This window comes from Equus quagga, chromosome 2, assembly GCF_021613505.1.
Source record: "Equus quagga isolate Etosha38 chromosome 2, UCLA_HA_Equagga_1.0, whole genome shotgun sequence".
NCBI classification, from domain to species: domain Eukaryota; kingdom Metazoa; phylum Chordata; class Mammalia; order Perissodactyla; family Equidae; genus Equus; species Equus quagga.
The window spans coordinates 151,501,331-151,526,637 of NC_060268.1; the positions used below are offsets into that span (position 1 = coordinate 151,501,331).

Genomic DNA, 25,307 nt, shown 5'->3' on the forward strand with positions numbered 1-25,307 from the left:
ACCTCAAAGTCAGTGTTTCCCAACTCCAAGAACACTTGGGTTGTGGAAAGCCTTCTCGAGAAAGCCCAAAATAATCACAATCATAACCTATTAACAGCAGCTAACATCTACCAGCTCACCCCATGTCACCAGTTGTGGTGCATAACACTTTACATACTTCATCCTCACAATAATGCTATGAGGCAGGTACAAGCATCAACCCCATTTTATAGATGGGATCGCCAAGGTTGCACAGCCAACAGGTGGCAGAGCAGGACGTGAACACAGACCTATCAGGATCCAAAGTCCCAGGTCTAAACCTCAACACCATGTTCTAGACAGCCCGGTTTCCCGCATGATGAGTCAGGGTGGGGAGGTGGGCTTCAGGTGGGTTTCTTTTGTCTCCTTTCACTCCTAGTTTGTATTGGCCTCAGAATTGCTCTCCTGATCCTGCTCCCTCAGCTGCAGGTCACCTCCCCAGGCCTGAACCCCCGACCCCACCTCTGCTTTCCTGGGCACTCGGTGAATCAGCCACCTGCACTTCTCAGTCTCCCCTGGCTTCTTCCCCTGCCCCAGCTAAGCTCTCAGAAGTGCGGATGGGCTCAGAGAAGCCTAATCTCTAGCCTAACTCACCACTCCCTCCCCATGCCCCTGAGCCACCTCTGTGCTCACAATGCAGGCTGCAGAGCCACCAGCTCTTTAACAAGGTTTCTGCTCATCTGCTCAGTCAAAAGCGAAAACAGTGGTGGTGACTGTTGTGCCTTCCCCTGAAGCAAGGCGTACCTGTCAGTTCAGGGCACTGACCACTACCCATCACAGAAGGGACAAGGAGCTGACTGACCCAGGGGCCCCTGGGAGAATTAGGAGGCAGCTGATGAATTCACGCCCTTCTAAGCAAAAGCATAAGACCTCCCGCCCTTCCCACGTGGCTTTGAACACCTCCCCCAATCCCATGGGAAGCGCACCTGGTTTGCTTTCATGTTTCGGGGTTTCCTGAGGACTCACGGGGCCACTGCTCGGGATTTCCCTGTAAGAAGACGAGGCCCGGAGAGTCACTGCTCCTTTCCCAGTGCAGATTTTTGTAGGATCCATGTCTGAAAAGGAAAGACCCAAAGACAAGACTGAATCCAATGCTCCTGAAGGATTAGAGCAAGAGTCAGCAACTTGTTAGAGCTGGGGAATGAGATGAACCTGGTTACAGCCACACAGTCCGGTGGTCAATGAAAATTAATGTGTAGGTGGTGGAAAGGGACGAATCACATTTTCCGAGATTTACCATGTACCATGAGGTTAGGGGAACACGGAGGCAACAGTGAGTTCTGAGTAAATGTATGAGTTACAATATCAGCTGTAAACATTTCAAAATGAAAATGAGTTTATTCCTTTTATTAAATGAAGTTTAGCTTGGTGAGCAGACTGACCAATTAGTAAGGCACAGTTCAAGAATGAATTTGAGAGATTTCTCAAGGTCCCAGATCATCCTTCTAGAAGAGCACGTTGACAGCACAGAGAATTAGGCGGTGGTTCTGTGGAGAATCACTGCTCCCTGCAGTTCTCCAAAAGGGAACGGAAAAGAAAATCTCTGTATCAGCAAGTCAAGACCCCTGAAATGATGAGACAGGACACGCTGCCTGGGGAGAAAGATCCTGAGTGAGAGCCTCACATTCCAAGCTTAATTAAGGAAATTCACACCAAAGAAAACAACTAGAAATGCTAAATCCTTCAATGAACGGTGTTCATGGCACCCCCAGCTGAGGCTTCACTGGGTCCCGACCTCTCCTACAGTTTGCGCTGGCCTAATAACACACCCAGGTCATCTTTCAGAACCCCACTGAGGAGGACTTCAAAATAGGCTTCAAAAGATCCGAACGCTCAGCCTCAACGAAACTCGGTCATGGGGAGGCAAGAAACCAGTGCAGACCACACAGTTCTAGAAGGCACATGTGAAGGTTTCTCTTTGTGCAGCTGAGCTGGAGTGCATTCCACAGTTTATTTTCTCAAATTTCTCACAGCACAGCCTGGATCTCTGACCTAAAATTGTCAAGACTGGGATTACGGGGTAAAGTTTAAGTGGGCATTGGGCAGGATGTGGGCTCAGACACCCAACTCATGCCCATTCCAGTGCCAGGATGAGAAGCAAAGCCTTTTCTGTCCTCTTTTCCACTTCGGCAGCCCCCTTCCCGACAACTCAGATGGAACAATCATTTGTATTATAGGGAGAACAGATCCACCCCATCAGCACCTCTTCCCCTGGAAGCAAAGCACGAATGGATGGCAGAGCGGCAGCAGCCCTGGAGAGCATCGGACTTGTCCAGCCCCATCAAGATAAGTGACCGATGTCACAAAACCATCAGGAAAACTGATTCATGGTCTTTTCAGAAGGACAAGGGGCAAACTGACAAATCCAGCCCATCCACAGGTTCCTGGATGCACAGCCAGATCTGCCCAACTCCTGAAAGCACCACTGGGATAAAATGCCACCTTGGCCTCACTTGTCCCGTTTTGTACAGAAGGAAGCTATGAGCCAGAGCTGACATCTGAACGGCACCCCTCCTTGGAGAGGAGAGGCAGGAAGTGACTGCAGGTGACATTGGGGTGGGGAATAGAGTGTTCTAGGACACGGCCCGGCCCGGCAGGCATCATGAGGTGCACCGAGGTTTAGTATGTAAGGCAGCTGCTTCAAGTTCAGCCCAATTCAGAGGTTCCTTGTATAACCACATTAACTCTCGGGGAGACCGGAGTTTTAAATAAAGTACTGAGAGCTGGAAACCTCTAGGGAGAGCCCCAGAAGTCCAGTGGCTCAGACTCATACCACAGTAAACGTCCAGCCTCTGGACGGACCTTCTCCTAAAGGGGGGGTGGGGGGGGGGGCACAGCATCCGCCATGTTAGTCCTTCCCCACACCTGCCAGCTTGCAGAAAAAAACCACACACACACATTCACATGCACACAGAGGAAGAAAGGAAACCAACTGAGGAAGTGAGAGGGAATGGCTCCTAAACATGCAAGGATTAAGCCACCACGTCCCTGTTAGAAGAAGAAAGGAAAACCATGCGTTATCTGCCAACAATTAAAAAAAAAAGAAACCAACCCAAGGAAAGATACCTGGAGGGAGTACTAGGCCTGAAGAGTTTCTCACTGTCTTCACAGGAATTATTTTAACAGCAGAAATAGAGCGTGCACGTAAAGGGTCGGCAGTTGCTGAAAACACAAAAGAGTAAATGGTGCATCCAGACAGAACATTTGGGAAACACTCAGGCAGTTGAGGAACTGCGCAGGGACAATAGGAGGAAGTCACCCATAAGAAAAGAACAATACGAAGAGCAGTGGATGCAGTAATTTAAAATAACCAGCTTTCTCTCTCGAGTTCCGCACCAAGACGGCAGAACCCTCCCTCCCTCCGTCACCCCAAGGCAGTTGGTCAGCGTTATCTGTGCCTCCTGCCACACCGGGAACTTGCCAAGGCTCTGGACAAAGAGACTGACAGAGATGCAGATGGCCTGGCAAACGGAGGAAGGGGAGAGCAATCAGGGTCCAAGGGGCCCCCTGGGAGAATGCCGGGGTGTCTGAGCTGGGGGAGGGCTCTGAGGAGGCGAGCTATGGCTCAAAGGCCCCGGATGAGTGGAGGAAGGAAAGGAACAAGGTCGTGAGTTGCCCCGTCCTTCCAGCCATCAGAGCTGCTTCCCCAGAACCATAACTTCTAGGGTCCTGGGCCTGCTCTAACAATCACAGCTCTCTCTCCCCAAGCAAATCAGAACCCCCATCTGTTGGGCAGCAGATGGTCGTGCTTAAACCCACCCGTTCCTGGACAAGAGGTTGCCAAGTGTCCGAGCGCATGCTCAAGACTCTGGGAAGCACCCAAGTGCACAGCCCAGGATCCTGACACCCAGCTGAGCTTTAAAGGAGCTGGGATAACTGCCTGGAATGTGGCAAGGGCTGCTGTCCTCAAATCCTGGGTGCTCATGCTCATCTATCCACAGGCTTCTCTCAGGCCCCTGCCTCCTCAGATTCTGGAATCTCAGCGGTGGGCATATCCCCAAATCCCTCTTCCCAGAAGAAGCCTGTTGTGAGGCCTCCCCTCCTTCTCTCTCTTATGGCAGCAAATAGAGAGATGGGAGTTCAGGCACTACAGCACCAATGTCACCCCAGTGAGCAACACCCAGGGGTCTTGTGGCCCCAGAACCATGTAATAACTGGGGGGTAAAGCTGTTTGGGAAGCAAGACTCAGTGCTGCATCAGTATCGTGCTGGCAAGCCCGTCAAGGGGACAGGAGGGAGGGAGGCACCTCGGCGATGGGTAGTCCACCTTCCAGTCCACCACGCTGCCATTTCATAAGGCATATGGCAGTTGATAACTAAGATGACAATACCACATGTATTAAGATACAAACATGCTTCCACAGCAATCCTATTGACTGCTTTTTATGACCACCTGGGAGACTGGCTGGGTGGGAGATTTTTGTTACCATTTTCAGAGGAAGAAGCAAGAGGCTCAGAGAGCTGCTCAGTCATCCAGTTCTCAAGTGAAGAGGCTGAGGCTGGAGCTCAGCTGTCCTGGCACCTGGTTCAGTGACCTCCTCCCAAGGCCACCTTGGTGACCTTCAGGTTGCACCTGCCTCTTTCGAATTAAAGGTGAGTCTTACTGAGAAGACAGTGGAATCCACCTCCACTTGCCACCCCATCCACACACCTCTGAAGACTCCTCTATCGAATTCATGGGATAGGGCCAATGGCCCCACAGGTTTTAAAAGCACCAGAGCCCCCACATCTCCCCATACCCCTCATCAGATGCTTAAACACTCCCCTGCAGGCACTCCACGGGCACTACCCTTTAACTCTGCCTGACAGAGTTGGCAACTTGGCCAAGGTTGTCCAAGACCCCAGGGACGCAGCTCCACACCATGAGTGGAGAAGGGCAGCTGGGCAGAGAAGCAAGGAGGCAAGGAGAACAGGAGAGTAGCAGGACCCGTCCTGCCACAGAGGAACCCAGCCCCCAGCTCCATACACCTCCTGCTCTCTATGCCTTCCCTGTCTGGCTGTTCCTTCTGACGTCACACTTTGCCCTGTCTCTAAAGGAATACATGGGAGAATGAGATGGAAACTACAAACAAAGGTCAAACATGCCAAACTCTCTGAAATGATTCTTTGAGAGATGGTGCATTTTGACTAAAATGCCCAGTGACAGGACTTTTGCCCTCCCTCCTTGATACCATAAAATTTAATGGGGTGAGCACTGATAGAAACACTGGAACTCAGAATTTGAAACAGGAAAAAACACTGCAGATTATCAAATTCCCTCATTTTCTAGATACGGGAACTCACAATCATGAAGACTAAGGACCTCCCAAGACATGTGTTTGTGAGCAGCAGAACCAGGTCTCAACCCATATCTCATCATGCCAACTCACACCACACTGCAAAGGTGGCACGGGAAGCCCCGCGGCCTGGGTACTTGGGCAGCCACGTTGAGACATTCAGGATGAGAGAATACGGGGCAAACGGGACCTCAAAGGTCACCTTATCCATCATCCATTTCACACTTAAATCTTTTGTCCTCAAATTTTTAAAAACTAAAAATATGAGAGAATTCAGGTCAAACTAATGCCACTGAAATAATTTATTTCAGCAATTTAGGCTCTTGCCTCAGGGTCAGGACCGTGAACATGTCACTATTTATTACAGGTGAAGGTGAAATGCCAGGTAAGGGAGACATCAGGCTGATAAATGCCACGCGCACAAGGCGTACTTTGGTCTGTGTATTTGATCTGTCATTCGCAGCATCCTGTGAGCTAGAGACAGTTTTTAATACGTCACCTCCCAGTGGGAAACAGCAGCCTCAGACTCACGAGATACAAGAACATGCTCACAGTCTCAGAAGGTCAGTCTGGGAAACAGGTCTCCAGTTCATGGCCTGATTAGACCAGTGATTGTTCCCACCAGGCAGGTGGCCCAGGCCGGACATACTCCACTCCTAGAAACACTTTCCAGTACCCAGCCAGGCTTCTCTTCAAGAGCCTTACCTTTGTCCTGCCCATTGCTGCCTGGGGCCAACCCATTCACCACGGCTTTAGAAGCACCAACGTCACATTCTGAAAAAAAGAAAGAAAAAGAGCACACAGCTTGCGATATGTGTCTCCATTTACTGAGTTTACATATAGTCTCTCTGTATAACCCAGATACATTCTATATAAAATGGTTTATATATATTCTGTTTCCTCAAATTCTGGGACTGAAGCCCTGTCCCAAATCCCCATAGCTCCTGTGGCTGAGACAATGTCACCCTACCTTGGCTCTTAACAATCAGCCGCCCTGACATAAACCATAGGGACAGGCCAGCCTGGACACCCCTGGATCCAGACAGGAGGAGAGGCACCACCCCTCCCCACCAGCAGCCTGGCCCTCCTGACACCACCCCACAGGCTCTGTCCTGCTCGCTGGCCCCAGTCCACCTCCAGATGCAGGCTAATTCTCCAGACGCCAAAGTCTCCCCTGCACCTACATTCCTGGGATGGATGGAAGGTCAGAAGAAGAAGGTCAGAAATCCAAGTAAAAGAAACATCACAGCCTCCATCACCCCATCTGTTCTTTCTTTGACTACCCCTTCCACACACACCTGTCCTTGTGACCGTCTCTTCTCCAGGACTGTAGACCTCGCTTCAGGCCTCCCCAAGCCAGCATCAGGGCAGACTCTGGGCTTCCATCAGGCCCAGATCATGTCCTTCCTTTGCCTTTTTTTTTTCTTTTAATCAAACATAGTTAAACTTGAAGAATTTTTGAAAAATAATTCCATCACCTCAGACTCAAGTCTCTGCACAGCGTGTTGGTGTCCCGTTGCCTGGGTATGCCTCAGCTCCACCACACACTAGCTGCGTGATCCCAGACAAATCATTAAGCCCTCAGGGCTCTGGTTTCCCTGTCCACAGAATGGGTGGTAAACCTTGGCCACCTTTGTGGGTTTGCCAGGAGAATGAAGGGAGACAACGCAAGAAAAGCACTTCCCCCGATGGCTGTCAGCCCAATCCAAACAGAATAAAAAGAATGCATCATTTTCACGCTGCACTTTCCACCAAAGGTTAAAACAAATGCTTTCTACATAGTTGCTTTCTTCCTAATGATCATTTTTAATGGTGGCATAATATTCCATCAAGTAAACATACATTTTGAACCTACTCATTCCCACCTTCAAGGCAGTAATGGTTTTGTTTTCTTCAAATTAAGATAGAAATTCCCAAGAGTGGGATTATCGGGCCAAAGGGTCTAGATTTTTTGGTATGAAATGCCTCCTTCCAGCTCCACGCCCGAGAGGAAGAACTCGGGGAAAAGTCCCACAGGCATTTCCACACCCTCCCCCTCCTGCCCGCCTCTCCATCTACTTCTTCACCTTCATTCATGCCAGGAACGGCAAGGCCAGTTTAGACTAACTCTGATATTAGAAGAGCAAGAAACTTTAGGTTGCAGAGTAAAAGTTAAAAAAAAGAAAGCCCTGGTCTGTTTTAAATGACAAAAACAAAAGGCCAAACAAACAACAACAAGCTACAAAGCAGGAGCTACTGGCAGTACCCAAGTCTACTTGGTCATAGGGGAAAAGAAGGTGAGTAGCCTCTTTACATACAGCAAAAGTGCTCAAAGAATTGGGGACAAGCCACGTCCCCCTCCTCGCAAAGAGGAAATCTGAGCTCATAACCCCCCGGCTGGAACACCAGCCATGTCCTGGGCATAGTACTTAGTACTTTAGAGGCACTGCCTCATTTAATCCTCACAAAATCTTGGTGAGTTGGCCCTTTTATGATGTCCATTTTACAGAGGAGAAGGCAGAGAAGAGCCCACCACAGGCTTAAGGCCACACAGTTAGTTGGCAGGTGAGGAAGCCACGTTGTGGCCCTGGACTGTTTCACTGGAGCCCTCGTTGGTCCTAAGCACACCCTATCCTGCACAGTTGAGGATTTGGCTAAAAGGACAGTGTAAGTCAATAAATGGAAAGGCTTTTTTTTAATCTACAGGAGTCTCTGATACACGCTGAAGATAATGCAGGATGGAGAGACCCGTGATTGAGACATCCACTGGGTCATCTCCTGCCCCTATTTAGATCACAGGTCTCGGGGAGGCTACAGGGCAAGCCCAGCAGCCACAGTGGACCTAAATCTCCAGATGGAAACTTCTCTGCCTCGAATTCTAAACTAGAAAGCTAACAGGTCCTGGCTTCACACTGAGCAGGGAGCTGTTCCCTTCTCTGTCTTCCGTAGCCCATGCTTCCACCTCAGCTCTAAGCTAAAAATACTCAAAACTGGTCATTTGTTGAGGTCTTGATTGTTACCACCAAAGGCACAGCAAAAGGGTGAGCAAAGTGCCCTACCAGTCTGGACGAAGGAAGTAAGATAAGCTCACACCCCGGGGCAATTATGGTTGATTTGCTTACTTTTGCTGCAAGCACTCAGATTAAGAAATGCCACCGAAGTGTACACACATGTCAACACATATCAAATTGTATACTTAAAATATCCACAGTTTATTGCATGCCAATGTTATTTCAATAAAGTGGCTAAAAAGTAGAGGTAAAAGGAGCTATTATGAACATTAGGACATAGTGCATGTAAAGTGTATAGCACAGTTCTTGACACATAGTAGGTACTCAACAAGTCATTAATAATGAAGATGATGATGGTGATGACAATTTACAACAAAGCTCTGGGGCCTACCCAGGTCTCAAAAAATAAAAAATGAAATGCACTTGGGGCCTTCAGAGTCAGTGGGAAATCTGGATAAACTGCCCAGTTTTATAAATTTGTCAAGAAAAACAGGTTTTAAATGACTTACCAGAGCTCATGGTGGTGACAGGACAAGTTTTCTGCAACTAGGGCTCTGAACTGCTCTGCAGAAAAACAGCACACAATGGAATTGATGAACGGCAGGTTCAAGATAAATCCCTATGGTTCCCATTAAAAATGCAAACACCCTTTAGGACCCTTGACAAAACAGCTGAACCAGGAGTCACGTGGCCAGACTTCTGGTTCTTGGTCGGCTACGAACTAACACAACCTTGGGCACGTCACTCAACCTCCTCGGCCTCAGTTTTGTCACCCACCCTCAGTTTAGACACTATCCAAGATCTCCTCCAGCTCCAACCTTCTATTAAAAACCTCAAGTTACATGAGTGTACATGAGTCAGGGAGAGGGTGAAGGAAGGAACCAAAGTTTATGAGAATTGGTAAAATCACAACACAAACTGATTATCGGAGGTTAACAATAATAACATATAGTTTATTATGCACAAAGAAATGTTCTAGATGCTTTAAATACATTAATTTATTTGATCTTCACGACAACCCCACAAGGTAAGCACTGACACTATGTTTACACAGATGAGGAAACTGAGGCACAGAGAGGCGAACAGCTTGCCTGACTCTGTGGCTGTGTTGATACTGGAGCCCCACCAGCCTGACATGAAGGCCCAGGTGCCTGGGCACTGCACTCTACGCCTTGAGGTGGGAACGCATCCATTTACGCACCACTGATATGTAAGTGGAAACCCTCTCATTCAATACAGTCATTCCTGAGTCCCCAGTAACCACTGATCTGCTTCCTGTCACTACCTCTTCTAGAATTTTATATAAATGGTGGTATAGTGTATACAATCTTGCGTTCCTGGCTTCTCTCACTTAACATAACAATTTAGCAGCTGGCCACATATGTGTGGATCTATTTCTGGATTTTATTCTGTTCCATTCACCTGTCCTTATCCAGTAACTCGTCTTGATTAATCTGGCTTTCTAACATGTCTTGAAATCAGGTAGTGTGAGTCTTCCAACTTCATTCTTTTTCAAAACCATTTTGGCTCTTCTAGATCCTCTGTATTTTCACATAAAGCTTAGAATCATCGATTTCTACCAAAAGCAAAAAAAGTCTGCTGGAATTTTGATTGGGATCATGTTGAATCTAGAGATCAATCTGTGTAAAATTAACATTTTAACACTATTGAATTCTCCAGTTCACGGGAATAGACTCTGTCTCCCTTCATGCAGGTCTTCTTTCCCTCAGCAACATTTTGTAATTTTCAAAGGACAGGTTTTGCACATATTTTGAACAGCAAGGTCTAGTTGAACACATCGGAAGGACAATCAAAAAGCAAGTCTTCAGGATCTGTAGAACCTGCTGTTTAAAGTGTGGTCCCCAGACCAGCGGCATCAGCTGAGAGCTTATTAAAAATGCAGAAACTCAGACGTGACCCCACACCAATGAAATTGGAATCTGCCCTTTAACAAGATCCACAACTGGTCCCTGTGCACTTTAATGTGTGAGAAGCAGTGATGTAGAAGAAATCACACCCTGGCTCCTGAATTGTGTAATAAGAAGGTCAACATGTGCTCTGAGGGTCGGCACAAGGAGACACTTCAGTTTCCTTTTAAATGCACTGAAGCCGGGCACTGGGCTACTGCCTTGCTCGGTCATTGTCCTTGGAACTGACCGAGTAGAATTCTAAGGGCAAAAAGGAAATCATTCTAAGTCCTTTGCAGCCCAAATCCACAGTAACTTTGCTCTGTCACTGTCAAATACACCTGAGACTATGCGTGACCTTCAACAGCCCTCTCAGATAGTTCTCTAAGCTATGGAAACATTTGTTCGTTCAGTTAAGGAGCGCAACCTGCTGTGTTCTGTACACTCCACTGGTTTCCAATCCTAGTTTTATGATCCCTCAGTTGGCCTCCCAGGACCAAAAGGGTTGTTGTGATATCATCCAAACATTTTCATTTTTAAAATAATGATGTTAAGGTTTTATTAACTCAACTTTTAAAAACATGACTGAAGAAATGTTTTTGATTCAACCATGAAGCTATCTTAACAGAAAGTATTTTTCTTTCTTTACAGTCCTTTCTAACCTTTATCTGCATAAATAGTATTTACATAGTTGTAAACATAATGTCTGGATAGCTTTGTGCTCTAATTTTTAAATTAAATATTTCATAAACAGTTTTCTGGATTTTTACATAGTCATCATAGCTATCATTTTAATGGATGTATAATATTTCATTGTAATAACACTCCATAAATCATTTACCAATTCCCTCTGTATAGATTAGTCTAATCCATCTTTTTTTTTGAGGATGATTAGCCCTGAGCTAACTACTGCCAATCCTCCTCTTTTTGCTGAGGAAGACTGGCCCTGAGCTAACATCCGTGCCCATCTTCCTCTACTTTATATGTGGGACACCTGCCACAGCATGGCTTGCCAAGCAGTGCCATGTCCGCACCTGGGATCTGAACCAGCGAACCCCGGGCCACTGAAAAGCGGAACGTGCGCACTTAACCGCTGAGCCACTGGGCCGGCCCCATCTTAATTTTACAAATAAGTACGTATCACAATGGCATTCTTAGGCTGGGGAAGAGATGAATGGCAGTGTCATGAATCACACAAAAAGGATGATGCCTCAACTTACACCTGATGAGTAATCACTGTCATCTGTGGTTAGCCCTTTGCACATTTTATATTTCTCAATATAGACACTAGCAATTTCTAACTGTCAGTCCCACTATTTCTTACAAACTGATCTAAAGTACAAATAGTCAGGGATAACATCTAAAATACCAACCATCATTTTGCCACAAATGTCCACCAACCAGAGTAGACGCCAGTTGTAGCATTCTCTAGGAGGCCCCTCCCCATACCAGGTGACAACCATTTAGTGGTTGGATTGTAAGAAGACGGAAGGAGAAAGGGCTCAGGGTGGTAGGACACTGTTTCAATATTTTAGGAACTAGTATGACAGAAGCAGGTGACAATGACAAGGCATAGGTGAGTACCAGCTCTGCACACACAGGCTTTTTGAGCAGTGGGTTCTATTGCATGCTCTTACTTGGTGATTGTTTGAATCTGCAGCAGGCGACACAGGAAATAGGGGGCAGTTTAAAATAAAATAAAAACTGCAGCAAGGGTGGCAGTAGCAGCTGTGCCAAGGACGGTGCCCAGTGTCCAGTTTTCGCCAGTGGTGGCGACAGCAGCGACATCCTATCCAGACTATTCCAGGGTCTGATTTTGGCGCTGATTCCAGCCAAGTCAGCCTCCTTGAATTCCTACCCCTGCTCTGAACGCAGTTCCCCAGCCTCCCATAAACTCCGTGAACTACCCAAGATTCTTGCCAATAAATCCTTCCCCAGTTTGAGTTAACCAGAGGCAGTTTCTGGTCATCTGCAACCCAAGAATCTCAACCAGCACAAGGTGAGACAGAGGAGGGAATCTCAAAGGTTTCATCTGAAGAGAAGAAACTTCATTCCTCTCTCCTGAAGTGGGGCCGGCCAGATCTGAATCTCAAGTGGCTCAGCAAATGGTTTTGTCTCTACAACCTGAAGAGCTCTGAGTCAGAAACGCAGGGATATGAACAGGAAGCTGCACAAACTGAGCCTACCCAGAAGAAAGCTGAAAGCTTGACAGTCATAATCTAGTCCCTGCAGTTTATTTAGAAACAGTACAAGCTATTACAATCATATGTAGAACATGAGGGTTTTTTTATATAGAAACCTCTGACACAATATTTGTTTAAAAACTAAGCTGTAAAGAGCTTGATTTGGTTGAGAACATGATGGTACATCTTTGTAATGTGTCCCATAGGTCCCCTCCAAAGGAGGCAGGCACCTTTGGGTAAAAGCCAAAAAGATGAACTGTGCCATCTAGTGGCAAAACCAGACAGGTGCAAGTGGGCAGCTATGCCCCAGAGGGTTGCAGGAACCTACAAAGTGTCACAGCTTGGGTGGGCCAGGTAGGGTCAAGCTACCATTCCATCCCTTGGGCTGTTTGGGATCTACCATACTTGGTCAAAGCACAACAGCATCAACACAAACATTCCACCAGAAGAACAAGATGTGAAGTAGCCAGCCTTGTAAAGAATTCATCCAGATAATTAACAGTTCGGCATGGTCCCTCCCTAATTCCACGACCCTATAATTCTGAGATAAGTCTTGATGACAGAGTGAATAATAACTAAAAAGCAAAAGTTACACTCACGCTTCCAGCTGAAATGGGATCCAGTAACTAAATATGGGTTGTTTACTGGGGAAGGAAAGAAGGTCCTTATATGGATGGTTCAGGGATATGCGAATAGGGAAGAATCGAGTTTATCTGTAAAAATGAATTCGAGGTCCAGCAAAAGTTCTTGGAAGAGAATGAGGCTTGGGTTGACCTCTCACACAGCATGCTCCATCTTCTCCATAGCTTACCCCCACATACATACACACACACACACACACACACACGATCATAAGCATCATAAGTTTCTGGATGGGAGACACTGTGTCATCCTCAGGACTGAGCACACAGTGGGTGCTCAGTCATGAACTTTGCTCTTATCTTTATCTAGCCTTCAGAGTCTAACTTTGGAGTCGTATCTTCAAGAGAACCAGGAACCTCCTTAACTTCACTATAGTCAGTTAAAAGGAAGCTAGCTCCCTACTCCGACCAAACCCTGGTTATACTCTACAATCTGGGGCCTGATCTGATGTATTTTCAGCTCTTCAGATGGCTTGAAAAAAATAGGGACAGCTCACAAAACCCAAGCATAAGTGCTTGGCCTTATTGCTTTATATTTTGCTGATCCACCAGCAAAGCCACATTTCTCCAATTTTTTGACAGCTCATCTTCTTCTCAATCTCTATTAGTTCCATTTCTCTTCAAATGCACTCTCTACATTATTGGAGAGGGTGCAGAAGGCTCTTTAATAAAGCCAGAAAGGATAAACATTGAGTCGCTGACACTTCCTTTCAAGGGGAGGAAGTTAGGATAAACTTGACCCTGACATTAACTTTGGTCTGGAATCCCACGACATGCTGGGGGCTCAGAACACAACAAGCACAAGGTTTCAGTGAAAAGACCGATGGTTCTGGAGAGGGAGCAATAGGAAAACACATCACAAAGGCCATCCCCCATGTCCTCTCATTTCCTCCTGGAGTCCCTCCAACGTGGTTTCCGTTCTAACCAATTATCTGAAATGGCCTTCAGAAAGGTTTCCAGTGCACACACATGGCCAAACCCAACAGTTTCTGCACTGGTCGGGGCCTCAGTGACCTTTCCGCTGAATTCAAGACAGTTAACTCCTTCCTCCTCCCACACACACTTTCTGGTCCTGATTTCTAAGTGTCACTGTGGTCTGGTTTATCTTGGGCCATGAAGATCCTCCTTCTAGAACAGGGCCTCTGTGGTTCTTCTAGGAGTTTAAGAGCTAGAGGGGCCCTGAGCTGGGTCCTCATTCCTAACTACACACTTCCTTGGGGATTTCATCTGGAATATTAGAACCAGAAGGATCCACGCAGGTTACCTAGTCCATTTTCATAGTTTTTCCACCTGTATTGAAAGGAGGTTCCATGAGCCCCTTCTGGCTGCTGTGGGGGAACCCACCCACTCCCCAGCTTTCACTTCAACCCGGGCAGCAGTGCTTTCAGCGATTTCATTCATTTATATTTCCTGAGCTTCCCTTGGATAAATGGGTTCTGTGGCTACAAAAAAAGCAAAACAAAACAAAAAGTTCATAAACCAAAAACCCACTCCCTTATTAGTTGGATTCAAAGAAAGTCTCCCTTTGTCTTGCTTTTTCACTCTTCTACTGAGCCCCCTTTCCCTCCTATCCCTCTTCTGCTTGCTCAGAGCCCCCTCAGCCTTTGGCCTCTGGGCAATGGATACTGAATTCCAGATGAGAATCTGCCCTCCACAGCCAATGCACGGACTGGACAGGGTCATTTCCCCTTTAGGATCTTTCCACATCACCCCGTTACTCACCAAACAATGCAAAGTCCTGATAATCAGCTATAAGAACCAGCCGAGTCCATTACTCATCTCTCCCCACCTTGCCTTCCCGGTCTCTGCTCCTCCAATCAGGCCTCATACACCAAGCACACTACACAGTGAGCACCTTCCAGCAGGGCAGGGTCTTCTTGCTCATCTCTGTATCCTAACACCTAGTATGGTGCCTAGCACAGAGCAAGCACCCAATTAACACTGGTGGAGTCAGCCTCTGTCCCTTGCACACATCTGAGTACACCGCCTTCTCTTTCCTTTGCCACCCGCCTCCACTCCACACCTGATAAGTTGCCTAATCTTGTCAATTCTTCCATCTTCATGACTCATGCATCCCAGCCACCTCTGCTTTTCCACCCTCACACTCACCATTCTATCCCATCACCTCATTCCTAGACCATTACAATGGCCTGATAAGTTTCAGAATCACCCTATAGCCCATGTACTGCCAAGTTCTGACTTTAGCAGTGAAAGAGTTCCTGGGTCCAATTTCAATGGGGAAAAAAAAATCCACGGGGTCCCTATAAGCTCTAAGGGGTTGGCTGGGCAGTACAGGGCAAAAGGAAAAAGGCAGAGAACCTCCCAGGAAAGAATCCTGTATCTAAAACACAGGCCTGATGATCCCATTCAAAGAGCGTTTCTTTAGCACCTACTACGCATCCAAGATAGCGCTTGACCCAGAGATGACTAACGTGAATCAGACAGCTGCTGTCTTTGAGGCCATCACAGTGCTATAGAGTGACAGACAGGTCCCATCTAAATAGAATATAATGGGAATCCCTTCTGCTAGAAGTCTGACATAATGTTACAGGAGTACAGAAAGAAAAGGAATAAATTCTGCACGAGAGAGAGAATCAAGGAACGAATAAATACTAAAATTTCCAAATGTTCAATGACATACCTTCTAAAATTACCTCAAACATCACTACTTTGGGAAACACTGGCCTAAAAATTCAAGTCCAAATTCCTTACATACCATAAGACCCTGTAAGATGAGATCCCAATTACTTTTACAGTCTCATTTCCCCATGTCCTTAATAAGCCCTAAACACCACATGCCCCATATTTGTCATTCCTACTGAATCCTGAACAAGATATCGCATTTCCAAGTCTTTAATCTGTCACTTTCCATGAACGCCCTTTCCCTCATCAACCCAAACTTTAAGGCCAACCCCAGTAGTCAGATCCACTTGCCCAACAAAAACTAAAGGTTTTTATTTTGGTTTAGTTTTGTTTTTAATTCCTATTAAAAGTCATGATAATAAGGGGCCAACCCAGTGACAGCATGGTTAAGTTCGGCACGCTCTGCTTCAGCAGCCCAGGTTCATGGGTTTGGATCCCAGGCACAGACCTACACCACTCATCAAGCCATGCTGTGGCAGCGACCCACATACAAAAATAGAGGAAGATAGGCACAGATGTTAGCTCAAGGCTGCTCAAGCAAAAAGAGAACAACTGGCAACAGATGTCAACTCAGAGCCAATCTTCCTCACCAAAAAAAAAAAAAAGGGGGGGGGGTATGACGATAAGAAGCTCATTTTAATAAGACCTATTTATAATCACAGAATTCAGAAATCCTACGCCCAGGCTCCCACTAAAATCGTCACACTCTCACTGTAGGCCCATGCCAGAGCAGGGTCAGATCCTGAGCTAGAAAGTGAACTACCAATAAATCTGCAATCATTTATCTTTTATACTTAAACAGAGCCTCTAAATCAACAAAGTTGACTCTGCCAAGAAAATTGTTAACAAAAAAAATACAGCCCAAAAATAGATTGAAGTCTTATAAATGCAATATTATTTGCACCTCAGACAATAGAATTTAGGAGATAAAAATGTAATCATATATTATCTATGTTTTAAAATGCATGGTTTGCAGCAAACATAATTGAGAGGGTTAGTATCTTTATTTTACAGTGTACCCCTACTTATTCCCAAGAAAAAAAATTAAACAGGCATTAAGAAATAATTCCCAGAAGAAAAAAATGCAAATAATAAACAAATCTATGGGAAAATGTTCACTTGACCTGATTAGTTCAAAAAACAACAAAAAAAGATTCAAATAATGACTAACCATTTTTTCTATGTGTTAAATTAGTCCACAAATTTAAAAACACTAACACTCAATGTGGACAAATGCAAAGACACTGACATTTTCCTACACAGCAAGTGAGACTAAATTGTCATCACCATTTGCAGCATAAAACATCAAGAGTTATTCACCTCAACCCCTTTGTGTTTTAGGGGAATCTAGCTCAAAGAACGAACCCCAAAATGACAACAAACCTACACAGACAGACACTGACCACAGCTTTATTAACAATAATGAAAACCTAGAAACACTCCAGTGTTCAGTGATGGGGACCAATTACATGGCGACATACCCCCTGGGTGGACTATTGAACAGTTATGAAAATAATGATTACATAAATCCCAAAACATGGGAAAAGACTTATCATAGGATTAGGTGAATAAAGCAGGGTGTAGGTCCGTGTGACATCGTGAGTGTAATTATGTAAAAAATAAACACATGCGTATATTTGAAAGGAAATATGCCCAAATTCTAATAATGATGTGGTAGTGTGGAATTACAGGTAATTTTTAAATTTTATTTCCATTTTTCAAACTGTTTATAATGTGGTTATAATACATTTCTTTTTTAATAAAAGGTAATTGTTTTTTAGCTCAAACCTGGCATTGACATACAATTGTGTAACCTTTAGAATTTTCAAGAGAAAAATTCTAGGAGACAAGCTGAAAAAATGGCACTAACAATCTTGTCCATTAGAACATGGCAGCCCCACATAATGCAATCTTCCACAGGCCTAATAGCAAATACCCCAAATGTGGAATTCCAACATTAATCGCCAGTGATTGCTTTTGTTTAATGAAGCCAAAGTACTCCCCCACGTCTCCTTATGAGGACAAGGCAGGCAATAAAGCAACTAGAACATTCAGCCAGATTTCCTAAAGAAGCAATTGCATCAAAACGTTTCATCTTAAAATAGTCAGCAGGGGCTGCCAGGTGACAATGCACACAATACCCCATGATCCCTAGGCCTGCTCCCTGCCAATTCCCCACTACTAACAAGACTTCATGGCATTCCAGAGCTCTGAGCTCCTTCTCAAACTCTTTATATGTACAACTCGGGGCACACAAAGTTTCTTAAATATGCATTGTTAACCAGGACAAGACTTAAATACAAAAACTGGCCCATTTGTGTTTCCCAAATATGGCTGTGTCTACAGAACCAAAAAAAAAAACCGTCTAATTGCAGCATCCAGTGCATTTGGAAAGCTCCACTGAGACAAGCTGGATCAGTCAAACAAGGGCAGATTCCCAAATTCATTAGATAAAAGCAAAACGTCTTAGCTTTGTTCCAGTTGTAAACACATCACCTCAAACTAACAAAGGCAAGCCCAGGATATGGATGACGCCTTTCCTCCGGAGCAGAACCATACAATGTCTACCTGTAGAGACAGCACGAAGGAAAGCGTTTTGAATTCTCAGGAGAGTCCAGCTTGGGCCAGAGGCCACAATATAGGTAAAGGAGACTAAGAAGTTACTGTGTGTGCCTGAAAAAAGTCTTACAAAGCTGAAAAGGGGTCTGTTAGAGCTTGAGAAAGGGAAAGAAGGGTGCATTTGATATGGTAGGAAAGGTGTCCACTCTTACAGACGATCCACAGTTCCCTCTCAACTTCTCTTTTAAACCACAAAATTCCTAAGGCTACGTATTTACCACATCATATATCACATAGACATCTGCAGTACAGGCCCATACCATGCTCAGGAATGCGGGAACAGAAGTTCCATTCAGTAAAAAGACTTTGGGTCTTTTGCAAATACATAACTTAAATACCTCAATTCGTAATACTGGCTTATTCAGGAACTGCTTGTTTTCCTTAAGAAGTTTTGAAATTTTACTGAAAGTGTACTAACCTAGCAAAAAGCAAAAATGAAATACTAAAAACATTATCTTTTCCAAGAAAACCTCTCTTCTCAGTGGCATTTGTTTAATAACTGAGGTGGAACACACTTAGATTGGCCCCAGAATCAATAACCGCTGAACTCAGGCCTCAGAGGCTCAAGACTGCATCAGACCGTTAGTGCCGCACTGTAATAAATGTGAGACCCCGACTTCCATCAATCACGTGGTGAATTAAATGACGTTAGCTACTTTTTTCTATTCGCTTAAATTTTGCACTAATTTTAGGCAGTTTTTTAATATATCAGGTATAAAAGCTACATCCAAGCATTTGAGAATACAGTGCAAATTTCTGAAATGGGTTTTCTTCAAACTAAGCTAAAACCACTAAAATATTGAATATAGTGCCAAGCTCACCACAAACAAAGTTTTTTTTAAATCCGCATTGTCTCTCAGACCATACTACCTGGAAATAGACCAGCATCTATTATACATTTATATATTAATAAATAAAAATTATATATATATATGCATCTATATATATACACACTGCCTTCAGTTGCTTTATGTGTATCCAACTATATCAATAATCACTTTCAACATCAATAGTCTGAATGTACCACTTCAAACACAGACACTGTCAGAGTGGGTCAAAAATAAGACCCAACTGCATGTTATCCATAAGAAACCCACTTTAACGATAAGGACACAGAGATTAAAAGTAAATGGCTGGAGAAAAATATACCATCCTCAAAAGAACTAGGTTTGAATCCAGACTCTGCAAACTGAGAAATCTCTTAATTTCTCAGCCTCAGTTTACTCACCCATAAAAGAGAATAACACTGAAATTAATAAAGTGTTCCTGATTAAATTTTAAAATATAAATGGAACGTAAATTGTCTCATTACAAAAGAAAAGTATTCTAGTGAAGAAGGTGCTGGTCCTTTTTCCTTCATCACTTTAACAGACTGATGAATATAATGACTGTATATCTTTAATCATGAGTTTGATATTACCAATATCTACCTGGACAAAACGTCAGGCTTTACAAACTGAAGTAGCATCTAAGACCAAGAAACTCATCTCTGATTCTGCCTTTCCAAGCAAAGTCAGGCAATGAAGGACACTCTCGACAAAGGCATCATTTTTAAGAGACTTGGGAGTTGCTATCTCTTTAAGATCAGGTCTCAAGGAACCAAATCATTATTATCAAGATCCATTCACTGTGCATGCACTCTGTGCAAGGCCCTGTGTTCATGCTTGAGAACAGACAGATGAACCATCTCTTCATTCCCTAAATACCGACTGCGAGCCAGCCACTTTATATATGTCATTTCCAATCTGCAGAACTCCAGGTAAGGTTTCCATACTCATTTTGCAAATGGAGAAACTGAGGCTCAATAAAAGTTAAGAGAGTCATTGAAGAGTCTTGCGGAAGCAAACAGAAAAGCTGGAATACAGATCCTGGCACAGACACCCAAACCCATGCTCCTTCCACTCTATGATGTGGCCTCACCCAAACAAGCACAAAAAGTCCCTGCCTGAAGCAAGATACTCCTATATGAAAGGGTGGTGAGAGAATATACAAGCCTATAGAAGAGAGATCAATAATTTTGGGGGTATTTTTATCCAGGTATGGTAATAAAATAACCAAGTTTATCACACAAGATATGTGATGGTGCCTGTCCTCAGAGACCTTACATTCTAATTGAGAGAATAGTCTTAAAACATTGATGAATCACTAAAGACAGCATGGAAGAGTATATATGGACTGCCCTCCACTTGGGGACTTGCCAGCTAATAGAATGCCAAGCTTCAAAACTTACTGGGAAAGACCCGAGTACATGCTGACAAAAGCATCCTTTTCCGAATTCTTAAAATATCCCTATGGTTCTTAAGATATTAACTTCTCTATAGAGAGTGCTCATTGGGGGAGGTTAATCAGATAACACACAGCATTTTCCAGCAGCCCTTAGGAAGCAATGACACCCATCAACATCCCCTTAGCCACACACACCTTTAAAAATATGTAGAGGAACTCTAGAATAAATATAACTTGGACTTTACTTGCTGCTCTGCCATTTACTAGATGCATGATCTGAGGTTAATCAGTCAAACTTGCTAATTTCCTCATCTATAAAATGGGAACAATAACAGCTGTCAATCTCAGAGTGTCATGGTGAGGATTAAATGAGGTCAAGGACATTGAGTGCCTATCACAGTATTAGAAAATGCTCAGTGAATTTTAGCTGTTTTCAACATGATCGTCATCATCATCAATAGCACCTGAGGGTAAGGCTCAAAACCACTTTCTCCTCAGCTGGTTTCTCTGAGAAGCAGCAGAAATCCTTTTTCATCTACAGGAAAGCTCATCTTTCCAAGCTAATTAAAAGAACAATCTCAGGGAACAGTTAAGTGCACATGTTCCACTTCGGCAGCCCAGGGTTCACCAGTTCGGATCCCGGGTGCAGACATGGCACCACTTGGCACGCCATGCTGTGGTAGGCGTCCCATATATAAAGTGGACGAAGATGGGCACGGATGTTAGCTCAGGGCCAGTCTTCCTCAGCAGAAAGAGGAGGATTGGCAGCAGTTCGCTCAGGGCTAATCTTCCTCAAAAAAAAAAAAAAAAAAAGAACAGTCCCAGCTCTCTTTCCAGAGCTGACTGCACCTACTTCCTCTCCTTTAGGAAGTTACATGGCCTGTCTTTCCCCAACAGCACAGTCCCCCTTGTAAGTCAACTTCCTGTAAGAAGCAAAGTTACCAGTCTACCCTTTCTCCTAATAGTTAATTCTCATGGATGTCAGTAGCTAGGTAACACTTGATTTACATATAAAACTTATTGTCTTCCATGTCTTTTGCTATTAACAAGCTGTTCTCCTCCCAAAGTGCTAAGCTGGAGTTTCCAAGGTGGTTTCCACAACGGCAGAGCTTAATACATGGCATACAATGTGCACAGAATAGACCCAAGGGCCAGTTCAGTTGATGGAAAGGATTTGTATTGAAGAGTATACAGAAATAACCTTGGGGAGATGGTGTGCACATGCCACAAAATGGCCTTGAATGCCGGGCAATGGCATTTGTGCTTGCCTCTATCAGGCCACAGAACCCAAGGTAAGTTCTTTAGAAGAGAAGTTCCCTGCTTCAAGATTAACAGATTAATGCGACTGAGGCACGCAGGACGAACTACAGAGGTGGTGGAACTGGAGCAGGGAGAGTAGGTGAGCTGGCTTCTTGTGAGCTGAAGTCAGGCCAAAAGAGGGTGCACTGACTAGTCATTTTTATCAGACATCCTCCCCCCCAAAATTTCCCTCAACCCATATATACTCTCTCTGCCCCGGAAAGAAGCTCCCAGTAAATTTGTTTTGTCCCTTTGGCTGTTAAAAGCTCCACAGAGGCCTTGATTACAGCAATGGCAGGTGACAATTTCTACATTTGTCTTGTCTTGCTTATTTGTAGCAAAAACTGCTGCTCAGAGAGAATTTGATTTTCTGAGCTTACTCCTTAAATCTCATTCTGCCACTTTTGCCCACAGCAAATCTTTTTTTTCTGCCCAATTGCCTTGGTGGCTGACAATATAAAATCATCAGAAAATAAAAGGTGTCAAAAATCCTTTAGAACTCAAAGAAGCTTACTAGCTGGAGACACTACAATAGCAACCATTAAAACAGAATGCAAGATGACAGAATCAGGGATGTTTAAAGGATCATTTTCAAACTAATGTTAAATAGATGAGTTCTCAATGCAAAATGACCTTGTCTTCACAATTCACAACTTATACAAATATAAGATGCTGGAAGAAAAGAACTATGTATTCAATTACAGTTAATATTGGATTGGGGGGAGGACAGGACTAGGACACTGAGATCCTGATTAAGACAATACTAAATCCCTCACACCCAGCTCCATCAGCAGAGGTCCAGATGTTCAGGCAGTGTCTCTACTGCTGTGAACCTCAGTCTCCCCCACATGCAAAACAGGGATTAAAATAGCACCAACTTCCCTGCTGGAAGGATTGCCCATGTAGTACAGTGCTTGGCACACAGTAAAACCTCAAGAAACGGTCGTGTATTGACCTAACTGGTTTATTTCCCATTTATCTCATTCTAATTCCAAAAGGGAGGAGAGTCGGAGGCGGGTGGAAATCCTGGTTAATAAAAGGCTCCAGTTAGTCACTGTTTTACTTTAACAGCACTTTATTGGGATTCTGTTTGAAGGGGGCAAGGGCGCTGCAAGGAATGAAGGTTTTATGCCTTGGACAGAAAAGACATAAAACTTGTGGCGGCCCCACCCAGCGCTCTGCATTTGTAGAGAACTTCTCAGGTTACAGAACAGAAGTGCCCTTGGCTGTCTAGAAAACAAGTTTGTAATTGAGTTTAATCTTAAAAAAAGGAAAAGAAATGCAGTACGGTCTGTCTTTAAGAAGGTTTCATGTGGCCAAAGGACTCAGAGCATCATACAATTTCAGGGCTGGAAAGGACCACAATTTCCAAATGTTATGAGCCTTGAAGTCCTGACAAATCCATTGAGATAAGAAAATGCAACATCCAGGCTTACATCCTCCCTGAAACAGAAAGAAGCCCCCTCCTGCCAAGCTCTTCCAGCAGGACAAGGGGGGAAAGCCAAGTCAGCGATACGTGACACAGCTACTACACCTGTGGTCCTACTGTGCAAATTTCTAGAAGCTAAGCCCCCTGAAGATAGGTGTCTATGACCATATGAGTTTGTAAATCATGAGGGCGCTAAAATGTTATTCTAAATTGCTCTTAAAAATTTCATCGTGGCATTCTCTTCCCTCAAAAAACAACAGAAGAAAATTAAAATCTAAGGTTTCATAAGATTTTATAGCAAGTCCAAATGTCTTTAAAACCAAAGTCTAAGATCTTACATACAAGTACAAAGTTGGAGAATAAACGTCTTTCTCCTGTCTTTAAAAATACACCGCTAATTTAAGTCAAGTCCACAAGCAAATGCCTTTTGGTGATTCTGGACCCATTGATTCATTCAACAAGAGTTCACTAAATGTGAGGCATCGAATAGTGATTGTTCTCACTGTTGAAATTTACAGTATGTTCTACATGTCTGGAAATCAAACCATCACAAATTCTAACAGAGGGCATTTTAAGAAGACTGCGGAGATGAGGGAGAAGATAGAGGTCCCATACAAAAACCTCCCCTGCTCTTTAAGTATGCAACAAAAATCTTTCATAGAAATGTAACTTGAGAACTCTTGGGTTGCTTCCCAGTCTTCTTAAAGGGAGCTTCAGCATTTGTGGAGTTTGGTGATTACACTTCTGGAGGAAACCCAGTTTAAGAAGCATGTAATTATAGACTTTCTTCCTAACTGTTTAATAATAAAAGTGCAAAAATAAGTAAGTTTTTTCTTATACAAAAATGTAAAGTCTAAGTAAATACACTAGATTATAAGGGGGAAAAAACCTAAAATACGAACTTAAAACTCTTAAAAAGAGAAATGAAAAATACTTGAACTGTCAGCATGGTAGTGAAACATTTCAAATTCCCATCTGCCAATATCACAGCTCTAAAACTAACTGGCAAATTTAAATGCAGAGAATCAAGCGCAGTGGGGTCTCGGGCAGCATGAATTCTGGGAAGGCTACACAAAGTTCGCCAACAGGCTTTGCTAAATTGTCATGTCCAACCAGTGAATTGGAACAGAAAATCCCAGTGACTCCAAGTTACGTATATGTGTGATTTAAAATATTCACACTCCTACCTCACTGCTGGTTACTCCAAAGTCCAAAGAGAAGGGAGGAGGAGCAGGCAGGCTCAGGAATGTGCCCTAGACGCTAACCTAGACGCTAACCAGATGAGAACTGGCTGGAAAGGCCCTTTCCTGGAGTCACCCAGCAGTCGGCATTTACTCGTTTAACATGGACAAGCCGCGAGTCCTTCCAATGGGGTGCCAGACAGGGAAACCCTTCCCTTGCCGCTCAGCTCATTAAATTCAGAGTGAAACCAGCTGCTGGGAAAGGCAAAGAGTGACCTAGCCATGGCTCTGGAAATTCCTAGCAAAGAAAATTGATGGAGTGCCTGGGTCATGGGAGCTCATAGATCACAGTGCCAGAAGGGGGATTTCAGGCCATTGTAAGGAAGATAAGGAAATCATCCTTAGTGTGTTGCTCTGCTCCTGGATGGAAATAAAGTACGGTTTCTCCACAGGAGGTGCTGGGTCCACATTCCAGTCCCCTGGCCCCACGGGCCTCAGGGAGGGAGGGAGAGCAGAAGGAGGGAGACAGGCAGAGGGACAGGGAATCCCCAAAGATCAGTAAAATGTTGTGGATGAATAATAGACCAACCCAAACAATATTTCAACAGGACAAAAAAGATCAATTCTTTATAAGAATTATTAAAATTATAGAGATATACATATAAAATTCTTCACTAAACAAACATAGTTTTATTTAAATCTTATTTCATTCATTTCTTCTATCAATGAAATCTACAAATGACATTAAGAAATTATATTTAAATATAGATGTTATGTGAAATCATTTTTAAAATCAAAGAAATCTTAAGATAAACAAAGTGCTTGTTTTTCTCATGTCCTGATTTTTTTTTCTTTCCTTAAAGATAAAAGTATATCTGTAATACAGAGTATGGCAA

At 44.1% G+C, this 25,307-nt stretch overlaps 1 protein-coding gene across 36 annotated transcripts in view; it reads right to left on the reverse strand.

The window, feature by feature from the left end:
• SORBS1 (sorbin and SH3 domain containing 1) overlaps positions 1-25,307 on the reverse strand; it is a 218,827-nt gene that overhangs the window by 106,600 nt on the left and 86,920 nt on the right. For 30 of the 36 annotated variants that reach the window (XM_046652423.1, XM_046652430.1, XM_046652414.1 and 27 more), the window contains 4 exons: positions 8,793-8,847; positions 5,999-6,067; positions 3,085-3,180; positions 945-1,073 (listed from right to left, as the gene is read on the reverse strand). In XM_046652423.1, the coding sequence (XP_046508379.1) occupies positions 945-1,073; positions 3,085-3,180; positions 5,999-6,067; positions 8,793-8,802 (304 nt within the window). In that variant the 5' untranslated portion in view covers positions 8,803-8,847. The remainder of the gene's footprint in view (positions 1-944; positions 1,074-3,084; positions 3,181-5,998; positions 6,068-8,792; positions 8,848-25,307) is intronic. The other 6 variants (XM_046652429.1, XM_046652426.1, XM_046652431.1 and 3 more) reach the window with 1 other exon arrangement.